Raw genomic sequence first — 21,211 nt, 5'->3', positions numbered from 1 at the left:
TTTTTTGCTGAGCGCAGAAAATCCCCTTTTTTGTAGAAGGTAGCAATGTTATTTTGTTATTTTGCGCATACATCAAAATTCTTCAGAGGAAACTACAGGTCTGTGCAGGTGAAATAAAAGAGAATGTGCCCACTACCTGGAAAAAAAGAGCACATTTCATGTAGGAATAAAATTTTTCCTTTCCCCGTGTGCATTTCGGTGCTCACCTATGGCCCCCCACAACCTGGAGCTAGGCTTCCTGGATTGAAATATTTGGTAGGGCCTCCCCTATAGTGAATTTATAAAGTAACAAAAAATTGTCCTGGATCCCCGGGAATCAGAGAGGCTGAGCCTATCCTTGGCGTGGGGGGGGGGGGGGGCATGGTGCTCACTTGCACCATTGCGGACGGATGCTTGACTTCGTACTTAGAAGATAATCACCATCAGCTCGGATGGAAACCCTATGATTTAATGATTAGCATCATGATTATTTCAGTCATAGTTCTTGTACAAGTGTTTCGTCTGGTGATGGTTATGCCCAAAGCTCTTAATTAGTGAATATGCCTCTCAATAGACTGGCAGGGCTCCAACCTCGTGGTTACGCATCGACTTTGCGGCCACCTTAAAAGCATCATCGGCATCCTGGGCAAGTGATGTTCAGATGCTCCTATCTGGTCGAAATTCACAGCCTGCCAATTTACTCACCTTCTCTTGAAAATCATACTACCAGATCTCAAATAATCACGAGACCCTCCTTTGCATCCGAGGTCTCCGGGTGAGGCCTATGCGGTGAAAAAAAGCACTGGGAGTTTTCACTTATCACTCTACAAAATGTTGGAAATCCCCATTTTCACAGGAAAAAGTTAGTTGCCCAAACTTTTTGTTCCATCGCCCCCTTCTTAAGAAATGTTTTTCCTCTCATCGCCCCCAATTCAAGAGAACCCATAGGATCCTATGTTATACCCGTAGCTTCTATCGCCCCCCCCCCCGGGACCATTCCATCGCTCACCAGGGGGCGATATTGCCAACTTTGGGTAACACTGAGCTAGATCCTGAATGTCGTTTTCCGATTTATCAGAATGTCAAAATAAACTTTAAGAAGTTTTATCAGAAGATTTATCAGAATAAAGTTTAAAAAGGATGTTTTGTCTTTTTTTTTGGAAATTTTTATCCACCAGAAGTGAGGATTCTTGAATTGAAGGAATTTTCATGTATTTTACGGGACACCCAAGGGCATCTAAACACACGAATCCTGTCCGGGCATGGTACAAGGACCCATGGCCTCCAGGCTGGCCCCTAGGCTGGGATCTTTCGCGGGTCCCCCAAGCCAACTGTTTACTGGCCCCTCTATTATGGATTTATAGTGCAAAAAAATGCGAATACTCTCGCTCCCCCCCCCCCTTGCGTGGCTGGAGCCCTGTCAGCCCCACTCCCTTGTGGGATGGGCCATGCGAGGACTTCAGTTGCTTAGGGGCTTCCATGATAAGATCTGGCATGATGATTTATGACAATATGTATATTTCGTTTGCTCCTGGGCTATGATGCTTTTGAGACGGCAGTAGGGACACGTTTTTTTAAATTCCCCAAAACCCTGGTTCGCCTTGAGATATGGGGGGGGGGGGCTGCACTTATATGGCAGGAATCTGTTTTTTTTTATCTCGAAGACCTAAATCAGAGGATCGTGTAAGTCTGAGTAACACAGTATTAAATCTTCGTGACCCGATTCCCACAAGTTTTCTTTTTTTCAGGGAATCCCTTTTTCCATAATCTCGCAATCGATCCTTTTATTCTACAACAATTCTACGTTAACCTTCACCATATACTGCAATATATTTTTAAAATCATCAATATCCATGACCCAGACCCACACTTTTTTTTTTTTTATAATGTAGAACAAAGATCACATTTCTTACAATGTGAAATTCATGAAAGGGTTACACGTAATAATACGTCGACCCCACCACGAACCTCTCTTCGTGTTCGTGGCACTCGGGGGGGGGGGGGGGGAGATTGTAATAAAAGCAAGCAGAAAGATTTTTTTTAACCCCTTTTTCCATTACAAGAGAAGTATAATAAAAAAAAACTATCTAAAGTTCAATTATTATAGTATTATAATAGACTAGTTCACATCCTCATCGCAGTAATAACCATGGCATGGCTTACATCGCTCACGCCCAAAGTGCTTATAGAAACACTTCTCGTTGTATCGGGAAACTGGTTCTTGAATTCGGTTATTATTTTCTCCTGTTGACCAATGCGCAAGTATTTCGGAAATTGTTCTGACAATCGGTGGCGTCTCTACGAGTTCGGGACCCGGGGACCAAACATTTTTGAGGACACCTTTGCGCTCAGATTTGATAAACGGTAGTTAGCGAGGATGTCGAAAATTCCCAGTTACAGAATATACAGCAACACTGAAAAATATCCTCTCGAAAATATTAGCTTATTTTTAAGTTGAAATTTCAGAACCATTCAAAGAAGTTGATGCATAGTGTTTCAGAATGGCTAAAAATTCTGAATTAATGGAAGCAATGGCTTCGGAACTAATGAAGAAATGATCGAATTAGCGAAAATAATGATTTCAAAATGGGTGAAGATTCATAATTAACGAAAATAATGATTTCAAAATGGGTGAAGATTCATAATTAACGAAAATTAAGTTAGAATAAAGTCAGAATTAACAAGAGAAGTTTCAGAATTAACAAGAGAAGTTTCAGAATTAACAAGAGAAGTTTCAGAATTAACAAGAGAAGTTTCAGAATTAACAAGAGAAGTTTCAGAATTAACAAGAGAAGTTTCAGAATTAACAAGAGAAGTTTCAGAATTAACAAGAGAAGTTTCAGAATTAACAAGAGAAGTTTCAGAATTAACAAGAGAAGTTTCAGAATTAACAAGAGAAGTTTCAGAATTAACAAGAGAAGTTTCAGAATTAACAAGAGAAGTTTCAGAATTAACAAGAGAAGTTTCAGAATTAACAAGAGAAGTTTCAGAATTAACAAGAGAAGTTTCAGAATTAACAAGAGAAGTTTCAGAATTAACAAGAGAAGAATAGTTTTTCAGAATTGACGAAATAATTTAATTCAGAATGAATGAGAATTTTCGCAGTTGATAGAAAAAAAATTTCCGAATTATTGAAACTCCTTAAATAATTTAGATAATTGCTCAAGTTTGACTACGGTTCATTAATAATAATCCAACGGGGCCCACTCGTTAAGACGCCACGGAGCTTAACGTATGAGAAGGGGGTTCTTAACTTTTTTCAGCCGTGACCCAAAACCCCACATGATCAAATTCAGGACCCATCGGTCTATTTTTAATTGAAAAATTCTCATCAAATATTTCTGTTTAAAAATCAGTTTCTGAAATAGGCTAAGTGAAACCAGTCCATGGCGTCTTACCAGTTGGGTCAGCGGGGTCTGAACCCACGGACCCGAATCAAACAAGGGGTTCCCAAATTAGTGAAAGCTCTTCCTATTTCTGAAGTGATTTCTTTCGTAAATTCTGGAATTCTTTCTCTAACTAATTTCCAATCATTTTTATCAATTCTTTTTCATTAATTTTAGAAGCATTTTTTATTAATTTTGTTCAATTAGTTAAATACAAATTAACTAATTATTCATTAATTTTCAAAATTTAAAATTTTTTTGCAATTCATCAATTCTAAAATTAATGAATTGAATTCTAAAATTAATTAATTCGTTAATTTTCCTTTCATTACAGTTTTATATAGATAATTTTCAGCATTCCAGGGCATTCTGTAATGCCATACCGAACTCTCTCAAAAAATACATAAAATAATGACTTAATAGGCCCCTAAAAATGTCTGGGTCCGAGTCTAGGCCACTGCTCTGAAGTCGTTAAGACGCCTGTGAAACCAGTGGTGTAACAAATGAACTTATTTACAACTGAATAAAAAGTGAGTTCGTGCGACCCATTTCAGGAACCCCTGCGACCCAAATTTTGAGCATGGGTCAGTAACATCTGACGTATGTTAATACCTTCGAGTCAAACAAGGTCCCCACTCCGACTTTTCAATCTCCCTCTTTATAAAACACAAATATGCAAGAATTCTGATAAATGGCTGTCAAGGTCTCAAGTATGCCTCACCCCCCCCCCGCTACCTCACAAAACTCTTGGTTCTTGGGTAACCGAAGTCGCGGCCCTAATCAGCATGCGACTTCTCTCGTTCGTTCCCATTGGGTGCCTATAGGGGAATTTCAAGGAGCTCTAGATCCCAGTCAGGGCCGTAGTGTGCCTTCTCGGGGCAGACTTTTTCTTGGGGAGGGGGGCGCCCTCTTGAAAGGGTAATTATTATGCAAAACAAATGTATACTTTTGTGGGGGCCCCCGGTTGCCCCAGCCCAGTTACGACCTTGAACTCGGCAACCACACGAGTAATTACAGAAATTCTAACATTAACCATTAAAGAAATAATGCAATTTCTTTAATGAAAAATATGAACTAATGAATAAAGGTAATTCAGATGTGTTAATTTCAAAAATAATGAGCATTCACAATATTTATTTAAAAAGTATTTATTATTATTTTTTTTAATGAAAGAAACAATTCCAGAATAAATGAGATCAATGAAAATTTACAATTCGTGGAAGAAGTTATGCATGCCTTACGCAATTTATCCAAATCAATTTGGGGGGACGGCCGTCTTAAGAGCATCATGGGGGCCCCCGGGCCAAGTGATTTTTCTGAGGCCACACCTGATTAACTCTAAAAAATGTCAACCAGATCTCATTTTTGTGGGGCCCCCCTCTTCTCTTGAGGCCTCCGTGGAGGCCCATGCGTTAAGACGGCACTAAAAATTCTGAATTCTTATTTCATTTTTCTCTTGAATTTCCGTCAAATTCATTAATTTGTTTGGAGGAATCTTGGCGAGTTTTTGTGTTATTCGTGGTTTTAATAGATTAATATTTTTTTGCACTAATTTGCCCGAGATATTAATAAGTAAAAAAATAGATAAGTACTAGAAAATCTTTATTAGACATGATTCCTGCATTCTGGAAATCGCTCCATCGCGTCGCCGAGACGCTCCGTCTGCCGCCAAATTAACCTGCCCTACGACAGCCATTTGGCGTCTTAAAAACGAGTTTTTCCTGTATCTATCATGCAGTGTTTACAACGGGGCTGAAGTCTGCTAAATGGGGATGATGTGTTTACGGCCTCGGGAGGATACCGGCGACCACGCGTTCGCCAATCGTAGACATTATCACGTCAGTTAAGACAGAACAAGCTTTACATAAGGCACGTTTTGATTGGCGAACTTGAAAAACTCATCCCTCCGAGTTTTTTTTTTTCTTTCATTCACTCACTCGCCATCCTAGTTTTTTATTTTTCATGGGCCTCCCTCAGAGGATGTTCCTGACGTCACGGCATCCTCTTGATCCTGTGTGTAACAACATAAACGTGTGGAGAAAATTCTTTCTTTCTTTTTTTTTCCCCTTTTCTTTCTGCTGTCTCTATCACTTTTGTTGTTGTTGTTTATTTGACTGCTGCCCGTTTGTTTCCAATTTCCATCTTTGCACAAATGCTGCATCGCGCACACGACGCACACAGCCAGCTCTCGTCTGCAATTACGATACAGTCGTCATTTTCTTTTTGTTAAAAATATCCGTGATGAGTGAGTGAGAGACATTGCGGGCGCTGGGATGCAATTAAATAACGCTTCCAGTTATGACTGAGGAAAGAGGAAGAGCCCTTCCTCCTCATTATTACCATAAGATTGTCAAACTCCTCCATTATTATTATTAGTGTGGTGGTGAGTGAGGAATTGATTAATTGATTGTTATTTTATGAAAGTTAAAAGTAGACTTATTAATCGATCTTGTGCTGATCAGAGGTCTATGCTTAATTAGCCACCATATTCCCTAACATGTGGTGTCTGTTAACATGGCTAAACTCGGGAATTTGGTTCTCCCTTACGTTTCAATAGTGTGTTTATTTAGCGGATTTAATACCTGCCATTTCCTTTGAAGTTCTAAAAATCAAATTATTTGTTTATGAATTTACACGTGTCTACAGAGTAGTTCATAATTAATGTCAACATTACATACAGTGTCTCAGTGTATGTCACATGTACAACTTTAATTTTATCAGGTTGAAAGAGGTTCTTGAACTGGTTGGTAGGCTATGTAAAGCTATGCGGACAAGACAATATGGAGTGAAGTAATAAAGTGGGGGGAAAACATAGGCGGAGATAGACTTGGAAGTCTAGGGTGGGGGGGGGGGGCACAATCATTATTGCTGGGAGGCATGATGTCAATTCATATATACATTAGATTAGTCGATTCCACCTTTGACACTGGGGAGGGGGGGGGGGGCAATGCCCGCCCATGGGGAAAAATATTGTTAATGGCACGATATGAAATTTATGCCAGTTTCCTGCGTGCTTTGGAAGGGTGAGGGAAACAATGGAGCTCTACCTATATGTAAGCTTTTCAAGAGGTATGCATACCCTCTACACATTTCTGAATGTGCGGACGGCTGGGATTACACTATAAAAGTTTGATATAGTCCTCCTACCACGAGATGAGATTTGGCTACGCCACATCATGTCACGTCAAACGATTCTATTTTATCCTAGAAGGACAAGCCAATCGTGAAAGCTCAGTCACTGATGAACTTTTCTCGATGTGCAATCGTTTTACCGAAAAAAAATTGAATAAAATCATCTGACGTCAAAGACACCGCGAAAATTCATCTCGTTGTCGGAGGAATATAAAAGATCTTTTGCAAAACTGAAAGAAAAATATAAGCGTATTGGTTTTATTAGAGTCGAACCCCACTGTCGCCACAGTGGTGCCTGACTGAGGTTTGTTTGGAACAGCTGTCGTAATAAATCTATTTCTGTATTGATATGTTGTGATCAGTGATTTCACTCAGAATAATGGGAAATTGCCTCATTCAGGTCTCTGCAACCCAGATACGGGAAGAACCTAAGACATTAGTGAAAACATACCAAGTGGTTCTTGAATTATATTCTCCCCTCCCCAAAGACGGGTCTTTGATGGCTACCTGACCAGCATTTTTCAAGGCCCCTCCATAGTGTATAATTGTATTGCTGCTTGGCAGTCGAGGGGCTAGCATATTAGGCGTTAATAAGACCTTAATGTGTGTAGGTCTGGGTTTGAATCCTGGTTTTGGCACGGATATCTACTAACACTAACAAATTCTTTGGACAGGTCATACAGATAGATCTCTTGCAGTCGCTGTGGCAACCTAGCGCCTGAGATTTGTCAAGCCTTTTTAAAATTAGATACTTGTCTATTTTCTTTTCTTTTCACGAATTGTAGGGGTTAAAAAAGCACGAAATTTTATCAAACTTTTTTTTTTTTAACATTTTAAAAACCACAAACAGGTTAATAGAAATATTTTTTTGACATTCTGTTAACCTCATTTGAGTACAGCTTAACAAGAAAACATGTGTTGTAATTTTTTTTGGAAAATTGATGGGCACATATGGGTTAATTTAATGTTAAATAGAAGAATACAATTGATTTTTCTCGTTTTTATTCATTTTTTAAGTGAAGTGTTTTTCTTTCACAGGTTCAGCGCAGTTGTCTGTGATCAATGGCGTACAAAGTGCAGATCATCCCACTTCTGTGTCTCTTCTGTGTGGTGGTGGTAATACTCAGCAGTATTGCTGCTGCCGTGCCAGATAGTGATCCTGCCATAACTGAAATTCCGGTAACTCAAAAGCCAAGCACGATACACATGAAGAAACGGCTCGAGCAGCTTAAAAAGATGGAGGAATCTGCTCTGAAAGGATGGTATGACTTAGTCCAGGAATTCTTGATGCTTATAAAGCCAGATGACAAAGCTATAGGTAATCCTCATCTTCTAATTTTTGTTTTATAAAATTGAAATGCATTCTATTGTGTTTACGCACATGCATAACGTTCAATATAGGTTAAAATCAAACAGGAATAACTTTATTGGGATGTTAGGAGATACTGACAGTTTGGTTTTCTACTACTTCATATTTTTGGATATACGTTAACTTTTCTATCTATGTATGTTACACACCACCCAGGCATTGGCTGTAGCAGGGGTTCTCAAACTTTTCCACCCCTGACACCTTTCTCCAATCAGTGCTTGTCCGCAGCTCTCCAAAAAGTAATTCAACAAAGTTTTTGAAAAACTTTTATCAGCAGTATCCCTGACAAAGGTTAGCGGCACACCCCAAGATGTCGCAGAGCTTGAGAACCCCTGGGTTATAGCACCGGACTTGCCATACAAAAGAAGAGGGGGAAAAAAACATAGCGGAATTTCTTGGAAGCCAAACTTTTTTCCCCACAAGACATATGGTCAATAACATTTCTTTCTTTCTGGGACTAGTCACTGTGACCCAAAAAAATTTATTTGGAAAGTTCTTTTGTTCTTTATCCCTGTAATGACATCACAAGCATAAAGTAAATGATCACCATTGCCTCAAATCATATTTCATTTTCGAGGGAGAAAAAGACAATTTGCCAAACAGCCAGCATCATTTGGCCTTTCGACATCTGAAATTGATGAGATGACTTGTATCTGTGATTTGACTATCCCGTTTTGGGCCCTATGGCAATTATTTTGTTGATGACATTTGATTTGGGAGTAGCAGTGACAGGTAATTTAATCCACTGGTTGGTGATGATTGGCGACTTTGTGCATACCAAAGTCAATTAACACCATGTCAGGTTTTTGCATAGGACAAAAATTTCTACAATATTACTTTTTGTGAAAAATCCCTATATTGTTTTTGAAAAATCCTTTTTATATTTATACAGAAATTTCGATTCACAGGAAAACCTCCCCAATTCTCATTGTTGACAGCTGGGAAATAACTTGCAAGTTATTTCTTTCCCTATTCAGAAGACAGATGGTAGCACTGCTTAAACACATGCAGGGCACATTCAGACATGCACCAATTCATTTGAAGTTGGTAGCAGTGCAAAGGAAAGCATAATAATCTGCAATTCAATATGTAAAATCCTATTTCTTATTAATGTGCAGTAGTGATACAGGACAGATAGCAAGTTTAGGAAAAGGATGTAAATGTTTTGAGTATTCTCATCCATTTGGTGGACATGGGTCTCAGGTTGATCATATTCAGTGCTCTGCTACAAATACCAAACCATATAATGCTGTCACCTTATCAAATATTTGAGTTTTTAGCTCTGCTTATGTTTCTTTTGAACCACCTATATGGACGGCTTTTATATAAAAGGAACTAAGCATCATTTTTAACATTTCATACTGACATCTGAACTATTGAAAAAGGTGGGATTTTTTTTTTATCTCAATAAAATCAAGTGACATATAGTCTGTGATGCCGTCTGTGTGCACTTGAACCAACTATCAAACTGAAGAGATAACTGAATCGAAGAAACTTTTTAAATGGCTTTTTTTTCTCAGTTTTGATTTAACTCTATAAAGCCAAAACGCCCGAAGACGGCCCAGATAGAGTATGGGTATGTTTTGGATTTTTGAACAGTGAGAGAAAATGAAAGATCTTGTTGGAGACGGAAACCTGAAAAACAAGTCTAAGTGTCCTAGAAGGGTGAGAAACAAAAAAAGAGAGAAAAAGATGTCTAAACTTGGACAAGTTCATTTTGAGGGGAAAAAAACTGACTGTAAAGGAGTTAAGGGTGCTTGGTTCCTTTTATATAAAAACCATCCATTTATTAATAGTGCTAGTTATTTAGCACTATTACTACTAAACCACACATGCACCTTGTCCATATTCCTCTGAGGAAAGTTATTTAGTATTGGGTATCTTGCAGTGTTTGACAAATCTCAAGTGCCAGGTCGACATGGCAATTAAAAAATTAGCATTCATGCCTAAATTTTCTATGTGTTTGATGGGCTCTGGGAGGAAAAAAATACACTTGGCCTTTAAAGCATTTAATTGGCACCTAAATTTTTTTTCACGTTTGTCAAGCACTGGTATTCAGCCAATTTTCTGAACATGCTATGTATCTAGATATTTTTGGCTTTACAAAATGTTGATTCTCTGTCAGTTAATTTGTAGTAAATGCAAATTGTTTTCTTTTACAGAAGTCATTCTTTATTATATAGAGGGATCATTGCATTTTGAATTTCCATCATCTGTCATGGAGGTCAGTTCTTTTTTTTCCCCTCATTTTTATAATTAACTTAATTATAAGGTATCTATTCTGGGGCTTGGCATGTATGAAAAATGTATAAATTTAAATGCTTTTGCTTTTTTTGTATTTTATTTTTTTTATTGTGATTTAAAAAAATATATTGTAGAAATTTTCACTGGATAATTTTGTTTTGAAATCATCCAATTGCTACAAGCTTTAGTTCTTAAACCGTTCCCATCGCAGCTGGACAAAAAGCTTATCCACTAGCTCAATAAAGTACATACGAGTACAAGTCTGCATTCAAGCAGTGTGGACTCGCTTTTAGAGAGAACCTCTGAAGTGGAAATCTCGTTTTTATTATTTTGATGAGATCTAAGTCTTCTTTTGTAATGTCTCTGTTTAATTTATTTTTTCTTTTGGTCTTTCATTTGTAGCTGGCCAAGCAGAATTCATTGTTTTTAGCTATGATGTCATTAGGATTGGCATATGTTATCATAATGCTCAGTGCAGGGTTCGTATTTTTGTGCTGTCGAATGTGTGGCAGGTGCGGTGCCAAAGACAGTCAAAGGCAAACTCGGCACATGAGCTGTTGGCGGACCACTCACAAGTTCTGTCTCGTTTTGTTCATAGCATTCCTTGTGTAAGTATTATCATTTTATTATTTGTGTATTAAATGGATCTTTCTGCCTGGCAGCCAAGTAATTTTATTGTTAAATCAAGGTTTAACTGAATTGCTATTTTATTTTGTCTGTGATGCTCACATAATCTGGAATTTGTTAATGAAAACACAACTGGATTAAAACACTTTTTTTAAATTATTTTGTCCAGGGTCCCTATCACATGCATGTTCATCATCAACGAACACATGAGTCGAAGCCTTCCCAGTCTGAAGAGAAATGCCAGCAGCATCTTTCCTATGCTCTCACAGTTTGCAAATGATACAGAACAGGTAATTTATGATCACAAGAATATATGCTCAATTTTTTTCTATTCTCAGTTAAATTTTTAAGATGGAGATTTTGCAACTAGTAGTCATGTTGATCAGGCCTCTGTGATGATAAAATATGTGTTTGAAAATATGAAATGATTGCCAAGTGGCTGCTGAAAAATAATTTAACATGTACAATATTCATCATACGATTTCAGTTTCAGAATTGAATCTCAGACTTTGCCACTGTTGTATTTTTCTGCCAACTTTTCAAGTTCAAAATTCTTATTACTGAAGCTTCTTTATGTATTTAATATATTATTGAAACTTTATTTACATGTATCATATTGCTTGATCGAGGCAAGACACATATTATTAAGAAACAAAAGTTCAGAATTTGCAACAGTTACTTTGATATGGCTCTCACATTAGTTTTTATTTTGCTGAAAGTAACAAAAGAATAACAGTAAGTTAACAAAAGAAAAACGAAAAAATATTAAATACTGTTATATTTTTAAAGTTTAGTAAATTACCATTTAAGTACAGTCAAACCTTGTTGTCGCGCCCCTCCCACCTATAGCACCAACCCCTTTTCCACAAATTTTCACGTCTACCATATAGGAAATATAATGTAAAAAAACCTGTGTTTTATCGCCAACTCATTATAATGCCAACTATTGTTTTTGATGTATACAAAGTCTGTCATTTTCCAAGAATTTCCACATTTCTTCGCCCATCATTTTGCTTTTTTTCTCCAAAGGAGTTGAGGATTTATCCTTTTCATTCCACTGTTATTGGTCAACGCAACAGTTTAGAGCAAAAGACTTAAAAAAAAAGTAAAGATTGGAGTTGTTGTTGGGGGGGGGGGGGGCAGCTAGAAATCACATTTCTCATGAATACCTGAATGTGTATATGGACCTTAAAGCTAAAAAAACAAATGAGTGCACTGCACCAGTTTGTTCACTATTGCCAAAGTAAGTTTTTCAACAGTGCATTTTTTTTAGTTGCTAGTCATTACAGTTCAAGTGGTATGGGTAGTCATTAACAGGGCTGCCACTAGATGCTTGGTTAGCTGGGGCAAACATATATTTTGGCACACTCTTGTGATGTTGGAGAGGTTTAAGGATGAAGTTTGTGCCCTGGTCATTAAGAGATCGTCTCTCTCAATTTGCTCTATTCAATCATGTTGAAAGAGTTATTTCTTATTATTCCTGAAAAACAAATTTCATTTAAAAAAACAATATGCAGACTAAAACCAATGCCGTTATTATTTCCTTTTGCTTTTGCACTTATCAGGTGCATCACTAAATTTATGCAGAATTACAATAATTTCAGTGGTAACTGCACGTTTCTGTCAAGTTGTATATGCAGATATATTAAAGTAATTTTACAGTGTTTACAGCTTTACCATTGTGTTATTTTATTTGGGTTATTTTATTCATCGAATAACACTAGTAAGGCATTGAGATACAGTAGTTGGTAAAAAATGTGTGAATTTGATAGTGCTTCTGTGAAACCATTCTATTCTGACCATGATACGATATAATGTCAAACTTGTTATAGCCTCAAAATTCTTCAGGACGGATTGTGGCTTTAAATCAAATCGACTATTTAAATGCAAGTAGCTTATATAGCAAATATTTCGTATTCAAACATTAGTGAAATGAAGGAAAACCTATAATACACATTAGGGTTATGTAAACATTTATTTTTTACTTGCTTTCTTCATTCAAAACATGTGTTTTTCTGGAAAAAATGAAAGGAAAACCCCACAATTCTGAGAAATAGTAATTTGCTCTAAAATAAGTATATGTACTGTTCTGTTTGACATAAAAGGTAGTCCTGTTACTTTTTGCCTCTTTTGTAAGCCTAACTGAATCCATCAAATATTATGTGTGTTCCTTTTGAGGAAACACTGGAATTTTTTTTTGTTCATTGATAGTGTTTTTTCAGTTTTAAAAACATAACATGATTTTTATACTGACAAATCTAGCTGCTATTATATAAAGAGATTGTTGAGGATTCAGGTAACACATTACTTATATACCATGTGTTAGTAGCTGTTGCTACTCCAAAAACTTAAATAGATTCATGATAATTTTTTTTTATCTTTGCACATTTTATTTTTACAGGAGGTAAATGAAATAGCCAAGGAACAATTCAATGATATCATTAAAAGTGTACAAGACAAAGACAGTGAGTATATTTGCTCTTTCTTTAAATTTTATCTTTGAGTGGTAGAAAAGAAATGTATTCATATACACATGTTATTTACTTTTCAATATATTCATTGTTCTTCATTTACTACAAACCTTTTTCCCTTTTAATCCCTGGGATTTCTATTTAAAATTGTTTAATTTTGGTGGCACCTTCTTGAATGGTAAAGAATTGATTTAAAATAAATTTCAATAAAGTGAAATTATACCTGCTCTAATAAATCACACATGCACCTCGTCCACATTCCTCTGCGGAACCTCTAACAAATTGGTACATGCTGGAATGTATGTGCATGTGTTATTAACCTGACATGAAGTTTGTTTCTATGTGTGGTGCTGCCATCAGTTTTTCCAACTATGAGTGAAGTGTAATGATTAAATAACTGTATCATTGCAGGCTTGTTGCTCTCTGTGGTGAGACTTTTTAATGGGGAGATTGGTCCCCCTTGTGCGCCTCAAAGTTGGGAAGGAAACAAACCTGCTTAAGGCTCTAGTGGCCTAACGTCATTTACAAGCCATAGCTGATTCTTGTTACCAACCATGCACGGTATCATTCAGCATATATATGCGCTCCATTGGTTAAACATTCTATCTGTCACTATAGCTTAGATGGTAGAGCACTTGACTGGCATTCCAGGGACCTGGGTTAGAGTTCCTGTAGGGGCAGAGATGAAAATCAGTATCTCTACAAAATTAGCCAGTTTTTCTGTATATTTTGTGTAAACCTTTATCAATAAAAGTATTTTTTCCCTTTCCAGATTTTGAAAAAGGTTTTGCTGTTCCTTTGGAAAGTGATATAATCGAAGCATTCACACCAGAAAGATTAGATCAATTGGGGGACTTTGCATCTTGTAAGTAATGCTTAGGAAGAATAGAATGTAAAATAGAGGTTTTTTTATCATACAATAAAGATGTACTATTGTATTATACTATTAAATTTATGATTATACTATTAAATTTATGATTATACTATTAAATTTATGATTATACTATTAAATTTATGATTATACTATTAAATTTATGATTATACTATTAAATTTATGATTATACTATTAAATTTATGATTATACTATTAAATTTATGATTATACTATTAAATTTATGATTATACTATTAAATTTATGATTATACTATTAAATTTATGATTATATCAACATAAATTCAATAGTATAATCTTAAACCAGTGGTATTCAAATAATTAAACAATTGGCTGTTAAACTGGTTGCACCTGAGAGGACATTGGCAGCTGCTTGGGCTACCTTAGAGAGAACCTAGATTGTAGATGTTGTCTTTTACAATCTGCTTAGGGAACTGAATAAAAAAAATATAGTATTTGTTTTACAAAATGTGTATAAAACCCACTACTGTATTAAACTTATTTTTTCCAAAACTGGTTGTATATCAGATTATGTTTGATATGTTTTAGATAATTTCAAAACTTTATAACCCCCCCCCCCACACACACACACACACACAGTGTTAAAGCAAGTTTTCTCCCTTTTTCAGGGGTTCTTGAAGTAAAGACACATTATGTGCCAGAAGTGAGAAATGTTACAGCAAGAATGGCAGGAGATATTCAAGATTTGAGAAACATCATACAGAATCTCACAGAAGAAACAGAGAAATTTGAAGCTCAGTGTACATCATCTGGCAGTAATGTGTGCAAAATAATTCTTGGGAAGCTTTCTGCTGATAAACTGAATGTCAGCCACATTCAGGTAAAGCTTTTTTTTTTCAGTGATCTATATTTATTAGTACGTTTTTACTTTCATTTAGTTTTTATTTGTTACTTCATTGATTATTTAATTTGAAGTTCTATTTATAAACTTTTATGTGTTAAAAAAAATCCTATCCATATACTTTCAAGGCTGAAATAGATGCAAAACTCCAGAGACTGTTAAATGCTGACTCAAAAGAATTGAAGAACATTGCTGAAAAGGTATGCTGTAAAATTTTTAAGCTTTTGTATATACAACATCTTGCTATTATAGAAAAGAAATACACAATTACTAAATCCTATATATCACTTTAACTTCCTTCATTTTCAGATGCGTAACAAAACTTTCCTGAGCAGCATGATAAGAGAGAAAAGGGAAGATTTGAAAAGTAAGAGTAATATTTTATTAAGAATTATAGAATCAATTGTATTTCTAATTTGGTGTTGCATGAGTATCATACTTTTGTCTGGTGGTTCTTTTCTAATTTGCTCTCATGTGTATAAAATGATTGGTGTGAAGAAAAATGGCTTGACACAAATTTGAATTCTAGCATGATGGCAGTGTTTGGAATCTACTTCAAACATATAAAATAATCACAGTGCTATAAATTGAGTCAATGGCTACCAGAAAAAAACTTATAAATACGTATTTGAGGACTGCTTTCCCATGTTCATGTATGAAGAACAGGGATATAGAACCTGTGGCTGTGTGTCCATATGAAGGAGGTTTCGTTTGGCCCATAAAAGCTGTATGTTCAAAAAAAGAAAAATCTATGCAACATCAGAGGAATACCATGTTTTAGCCTGTTACCTGTAGTCAACTCCAGCCCATTAATTAAAAAAGATGGCAACACCTTTGCGGGGGTTTCATAAAGTTGCATTCTAGTGGGAAAAACAAGAATCTATCTTCAATTTTGTCTGATTACTACCTATAAAAAATTGTATCGTGTGTGTTTATGTATTTTATCTCAGAACATTTCTAATTTATTCATCTGGCCAATTAATTTCTCCTTTTCCTTTTTTGGAAGTTTCAAGCTAATAAATTTATTGATTTAAATTTTTTATGAACACATTGAAACTGAGTGTTTGTGTCATGTTCTTTATTGTTTTACAAAATCAACAAAAATTAATTTAATAATTGAAGCAATTAATAATTTTCTAAATTATGCCCGAAATTGTGACATATTTCAGTGTAGCCAGATGGCTGGTTAATTATATATACTTTTTATTTTCTGCAGGCTTGATTTATTTACTCAGTTATTAATCGTTTTTTATGGCTCTTCAATCTGTTAAATTTGTGTTTTTCTAGTATTTTATTAATTTTTTCCCCCTCTACATTTTTAGGGTTTCTAGATCGACTGAAACCAAGGCAAGATGAGATACTTGAAAGCATTATAAAATCTATAAAAATGTATGCTGACAGTGTAAGTAAATAATTTTTTACTTGTCTGATAACAATAGGTGGTTTCTTTAATTTTTACACCAGATATCAGTACCAAAAAAAAAGATTGTCATATCGAATACAATAACTAGAAATATAATCAACTAAGGATTTATAACAAAGTTAATTCATTTCGTTGCTGATGTTAAAACTTGAATAGTGGATGAAATGAAAATTTAGCAGTTATAATTTGGTTTATTTTTATATGATTGTCGCAAAGCTTTGTGTAGAAGTAGAGCAGAATTTAAGGAAAACTCTGGGTCTGGGGTTCCCAAATTATGTGCTGCAAAGCGGCAGCCCGACAAAGGTTTTCTGGAGAGATTCTTTGTTAAACTGCTCTGGGGAAGCCAGGGATAAGCATTGATTAGGTTTAAGGTATGCCGTGGCTGGAAAAAGTTTAAGAACTCTTGTACTAGGTAGTTGTGCAGAATCATGTGATATGTGCTGATGCTCGGCAGACAGTATCGTCCAACAAGCAATAGGTTGGTTGCAACAAATGGTGTGATTTTTTATATATTTTTTTTTGTGTGTGCAGAAGGAGTTGGAGTTCGTAAAGTGCATTGGCAAATGAAATCAGTGTACGAAGAAAATGTATTGTCATTGACTCGTATGCAGGACTGGTACAAGCGTTTCTCCAAGAAACGAGAATCTGTAAATGATAATATTCAACCTGGTAAAGATCACGTCATCGTGGATGCTTTGGAAAAGAATTAGAGTAGATAATTAGCTCAAACAGACGATGCACCATAAGGGACATCAGCAAGGTGGTGGGAATGAGTTTTGGTTCCGTTTGTGCCATCATTATAGAGAAACTCCTACAGAAAAGTGGGTTCACAGTGAAAACGCTTGTGCCAGTCCTGCTCACGAGTCAATGCTCACCATACACTGCCTTTCACCAATGCACTTTGCAAACCCAAACTCCTTCTGCCACTAAAAAAAGAATAACACCACATTGCTCTTCTTAACTCGTAAAAATTCTGCAGGTGAAAAAGCAACCAATTATTTGGCAGATCATGCTGTTGGCTGACCCCCAGCATATATTGTTCTGTGAAACTTAATTTAGTAGCTGATTTTATTGACATTTGAAGGTGATGTCATGCCTCTGATGGGTTTCTAAGTGATTAAGACACTTTATAAAATATTGTTTCATAATTTTTTTTGTGTAATCAAGTTTGTGAAAAAATATTGGTCATCATATTTAACTTCAGTATTTTTTCCAGGCCCGGAATTTAGCTAGTCAAGGGCAAGAAATAGTTGATATTATGGTCAGGGAATCTGACACTTACAATTTTTATAGGTATTTCTTTTTCTTTCAATATCTGCAGTTTCAAGTCAAAATTTTTTAGTTTGTTTCATATTTGATTTCCAAAAGAATGTTGCTTTAAAGAATGAAAGCTTTTAAATTTCTTAAGATGTTTTATTTTATTAGAAATATTGAAATTTTATCTATTGAATTACTAAATTATGTATATACAAGCATATAATATCAGTCTGTCATAATTGAAACTGTTGGTAATAACATATGTTTTGTCCTATATTTGGATGTTGTGGTTTGACAATGAGACTTTAAACATGTATATTTTATGTTGTCAGATGGTGGATCATGCTTGGTATTACTGTAGTTCTTGTCATACCTGTTGTGTTCCTCATATTGGGTTTGGTATGTGGCTGCTGTGGATACCGCAAGGGTTATCATCCTTCTAAAAGATCCATGACATCTCACTGTGGTGGACTCTGTTTAGTGCTGTAAGTTAAATATATAATACTTGTTTATAGTCTAAATAGGCTCGTCATAAATAGAGGGGCCTCTTCACTAACTCTACGTTTGATAAATATCTGTTACATTGCACATTTATAAAATGTATAATTTGGTGAGTATAGGCAGTATTGTTAGAATAGCCACAATTTTTTCTTTTTTTCAGTGCTGTTTATTATTTCTTTCTCGTGTCCTGGCTGTTGATGCTAATAGCTCTTGGTCTTTTTGTGGTGGGCGGGAACGTGCAGTCTTGTGCTTGCATTCCATTTTCAAAACATAACTTCACAATCTTGGATAGGGTATGATCTATTTTTAAAGTTTTAATTATGTGTTATTCTATAAAATATTTTTGATTCATGGATAAGTTTTTTTCCATTCTTTCATCTCAAAATTTCATTCTCCAGGTGAAAGAAAGCAAATATGATGACAGCTTAGATTTTGTGCCAAGCAAACTTCTCAAGTAAGTACATTTTTATTGCATTTCTGTATTGCTGTTTAATAGTAACTACTGAATACATTTAGTCCATCCGTGTTTAATTTCATTTTTATACTTATGATTTTATTAGGCATGATTTCAATTATTTCAATTAACATTTTTTTTATTCTCATCACAGTGATTGCCAAAATGATGTCTCAATATTTGAAGCTCTGGATTTATTTAATGGAAGTGCTTCGAAAGTTTTAAAAGTAAGTCTCCAAAATTTTGAGCAATATTCATCAACTAATTCATCAATATTCAATATTGATGAATCACTCAAATATAAATTTCAGGTTAAATCTGTACTTCAGCATCCTGGAGACTTTTAGGATGTACTTTAGCATGCAAACCTTAGCTGGGGGAAAAAAAACCAAAAAAAGAATTTCATCCATACTAAGGTCTTAATTTGAGAATTTGAACACAACCATTCTTCAACTGAAGTTAATCCACTCAATGTCACATTTAAATTTTCTTGGTCTTTTTGTTGTGGGCGGGAATATACAGTCTTGTGCTTGCATTCTATTTTTTTGAGAATGTAAGTCTATTATATTGTTTATATAGAAATGTAGCTATCCTCACTTCAGAATTCATTCAATTTTAGATCCCTCTGATCTTAGGTAAATCAGCCACAAGCCAGGTCAAACTTGAACTTCCAATTCTGTCATATAGCTCTTTTGAGCTGTCTTGAATCTTTTCATGTTTTCCTATCATTCATTATGAATTTCATGTAAGGATATGGTGCTATGCTTTCCTTAATATACACACACCATTGGTTTATATTTCTGTGGTATGTTATCCCCAGCATTACATGTAGATCCTTATTTGGTCTTGGAAAATTAAAAGGTGGTAATCAGAGAATTTTCTGATCTTCTATTACCATATTGTAAAGATGCTTCACAGTTGCTTCTCCCACCATTTCAAGTATGAGCTTGAAAATTTTGGTTGTTTTTACTTTCAAAGTAATGATTTAAATTTGTATGTTTTATGACTAAAATGAATTTTTTAGCTGAATACATTTTTCAAACCGATATTTTAAAATATATATTCATATGTAATTCATTAATAAGAAAATTGAGTCTCCATTTTTGTAGGAAGAACTTGAGAAGAAATTTGATAATGACAAATTAAAAAATAGCCTTCACAACAGCATATCCTCAGAAATATCCAAAGTTCAAGACTATATTGATGAGTTTCTAAAAGCCTTGAATGTTTCAAATGTGAAGAGCCTTCCTGAAAAGGTTTGTTATTCTATTTTTGTAGAATGTATTTGTCTTGAAATTTTCAATCGTGTTCGTTGGGGGTTTCTTTTAGTATTTTCTTTCCCCCTTACAATAAGTATATTTAAAAAAATGAAGCTTGCCCAAGAGTTTGTATGTGGGGTTCAGAATCTATATATCTTATCAGCCCCAGTGAATAAAAAATTCTGATGCAATTGGATAAATCAGAATTTTATTTTTAAGCTTATTAAAAGTTTGAAGTCAAAATTATATCTAATCCAAATTATTTTTCCTCTGCTGGTGACCAAGAGATTAGTTGTGATGCTAATTTTCATTGGTACAGAGGGAAGAAAAAATTAAGTAGTTCAGAATGCAAATTTGTGGTAGTACAGTAAAAGTCGGTTGTAATATAAGTACTCTTATTATGAGTAGAACTATATCAGACTTGAATTATTTAAATTTTTTATAGAGTTCGTGTTGGTGAGATTTAAAATTTCTTGCAATGTGTTTTGCTATGTATAGTTTGCTTCATCAAGCTCAAAAAAGAACAATTAGAGATTAAAAGCTCTTGCTCTCAATGAATTTTGCTAATTTTTCCATGACAAAGTGGAATAATTGTGTGTGTACGTGCATGCTTAGGTTCCTTAGAATTATTCACCTTCAATGACAAGTGACTAAGCAGAACTATCTAATCTGTCTGAGAAGATTTTTGAATTAATTGAAAACCTAACCTGTTTCAAATAACTGCTTTGACTTCAGACTTAATAACGTTTTACTAATGGCAATGAATGTATAATTTGATGCATATTGTTTGATTCTTGATGAAAGGATATAATATAATATATAATATATATTATACCAAACATTATATTACTCATTCTATTGAAATTAAGTGAAAAATACCATCTTGTTGCACTTTGTGAGGTTTTTATATTGAATTTTAAAATTTTTATGTTCAAATCGACACCACATGCAATGTTTTATAAAAGAGCTACACATAGATATGGCAATTTCGATTTGCTTGCTTTGATGTTATTCTCGGATGAGATTAGTATGCTTTGCATATGATTTTTCAACCATATTTTTATTTTTGAGACAGCCCCCATTATTTTATTAGTTATATTATATTAGTTTTTAATTTCTTATTCCTGTTGCAGTTGAATTCAGCTTTGAATGAAATGAAGTCCACGATTGAGGACACTAAGCAACAGGTGCAAAAGGCCATGCCGCAGAATCCAGATCTAAGCATTGATCTAAAGATTATTGAAAGAACTGCGCAATCTCTTGGAAATGCAATGAACAACTTGGATTCAAGACTGGTAAATAAGTTTAAAAGTTTGCATATACATTCTTTATTAGCAGATAATACAGCTGATAATAC

General features: G+C 34.9%; 1 protein-coding gene across 5 annotated transcripts in view; it reads left to right on the top strand.

Moving 5' to 3' along the window:
- Positions 1–21,211, top strand: part of promL (prominin-like) — a 77,973-nt gene that overhangs the window by 41,392 nt on the left and 15,370 nt on the right. For 3 of the 5 annotated variants that reach the window (XM_089240138.1, XM_089240136.1, XM_089240140.1), the window contains exons 2-18: positions 7,536–7,815; positions 10,029–10,090; positions 10,513–10,718; positions 10,907–11,027; positions 13,139–13,202; positions 13,981–14,073; positions 14,728–14,939; positions 15,089–15,160; positions 15,270–15,327; positions 16,283–16,362; positions 17,600–17,676; positions 17,973–18,125; positions 18,302–18,434; positions 18,540–18,595; positions 18,750–18,822; positions 19,705–19,851; positions 20,988–21,149. In XM_089240138.1, the coding sequence (XP_089096264.1) occupies positions 7,560–7,815; positions 10,029–10,090; positions 10,513–10,718; positions 10,907–11,027; positions 13,139–13,202; positions 13,981–14,073; positions 14,728–14,939; positions 15,089–15,160; positions 15,270–15,327; positions 16,283–16,362; positions 17,600–17,676; positions 17,973–18,125; positions 18,302–18,434; positions 18,540–18,595; positions 18,750–18,822; positions 19,705–19,851; positions 20,988–21,149 (2,025 nt within the window). In that variant the 5' untranslated portion in view covers positions 7,536–7,559. Of the gene's footprint in view, positions 1–5,272; positions 5,749–7,535; positions 7,816–10,028; positions 10,091–10,512; positions 10,719–10,906; positions 11,028–13,138; positions 13,203–13,980; positions 14,074–14,727; positions 14,940–15,088; positions 15,161–15,269; positions 15,328–16,282; positions 16,363–17,599; positions 17,677–17,972; positions 18,126–18,301; positions 18,435–18,539; positions 18,596–18,749; positions 18,823–19,704; positions 19,852–20,987; positions 21,150–21,211 lie in introns of those variants that run through there. The other 2 variants (XM_089240139.1, XM_089240137.1) reach the window with 2 other exon arrangements.

Source organism: Pholcus phalangioides, unplaced genomic scaffold, assembly GCF_987345545.1.
Source record: "Pholcus phalangioides strain wild (caught in Gottingen) unplaced genomic scaffold, Ppha-v1.0 ptg000012l_1, whole genome shotgun sequence".
Taxonomy (NCBI): domain Eukaryota; kingdom Metazoa; phylum Arthropoda; class Arachnida; order Araneae; family Pholcidae; genus Pholcus; species Pholcus phalangioides.
The sequence above is the reverse complement of the archived record's forward strand: the minus strand, read 5'-3'. Positions and strand labels throughout refer to the sequence as shown.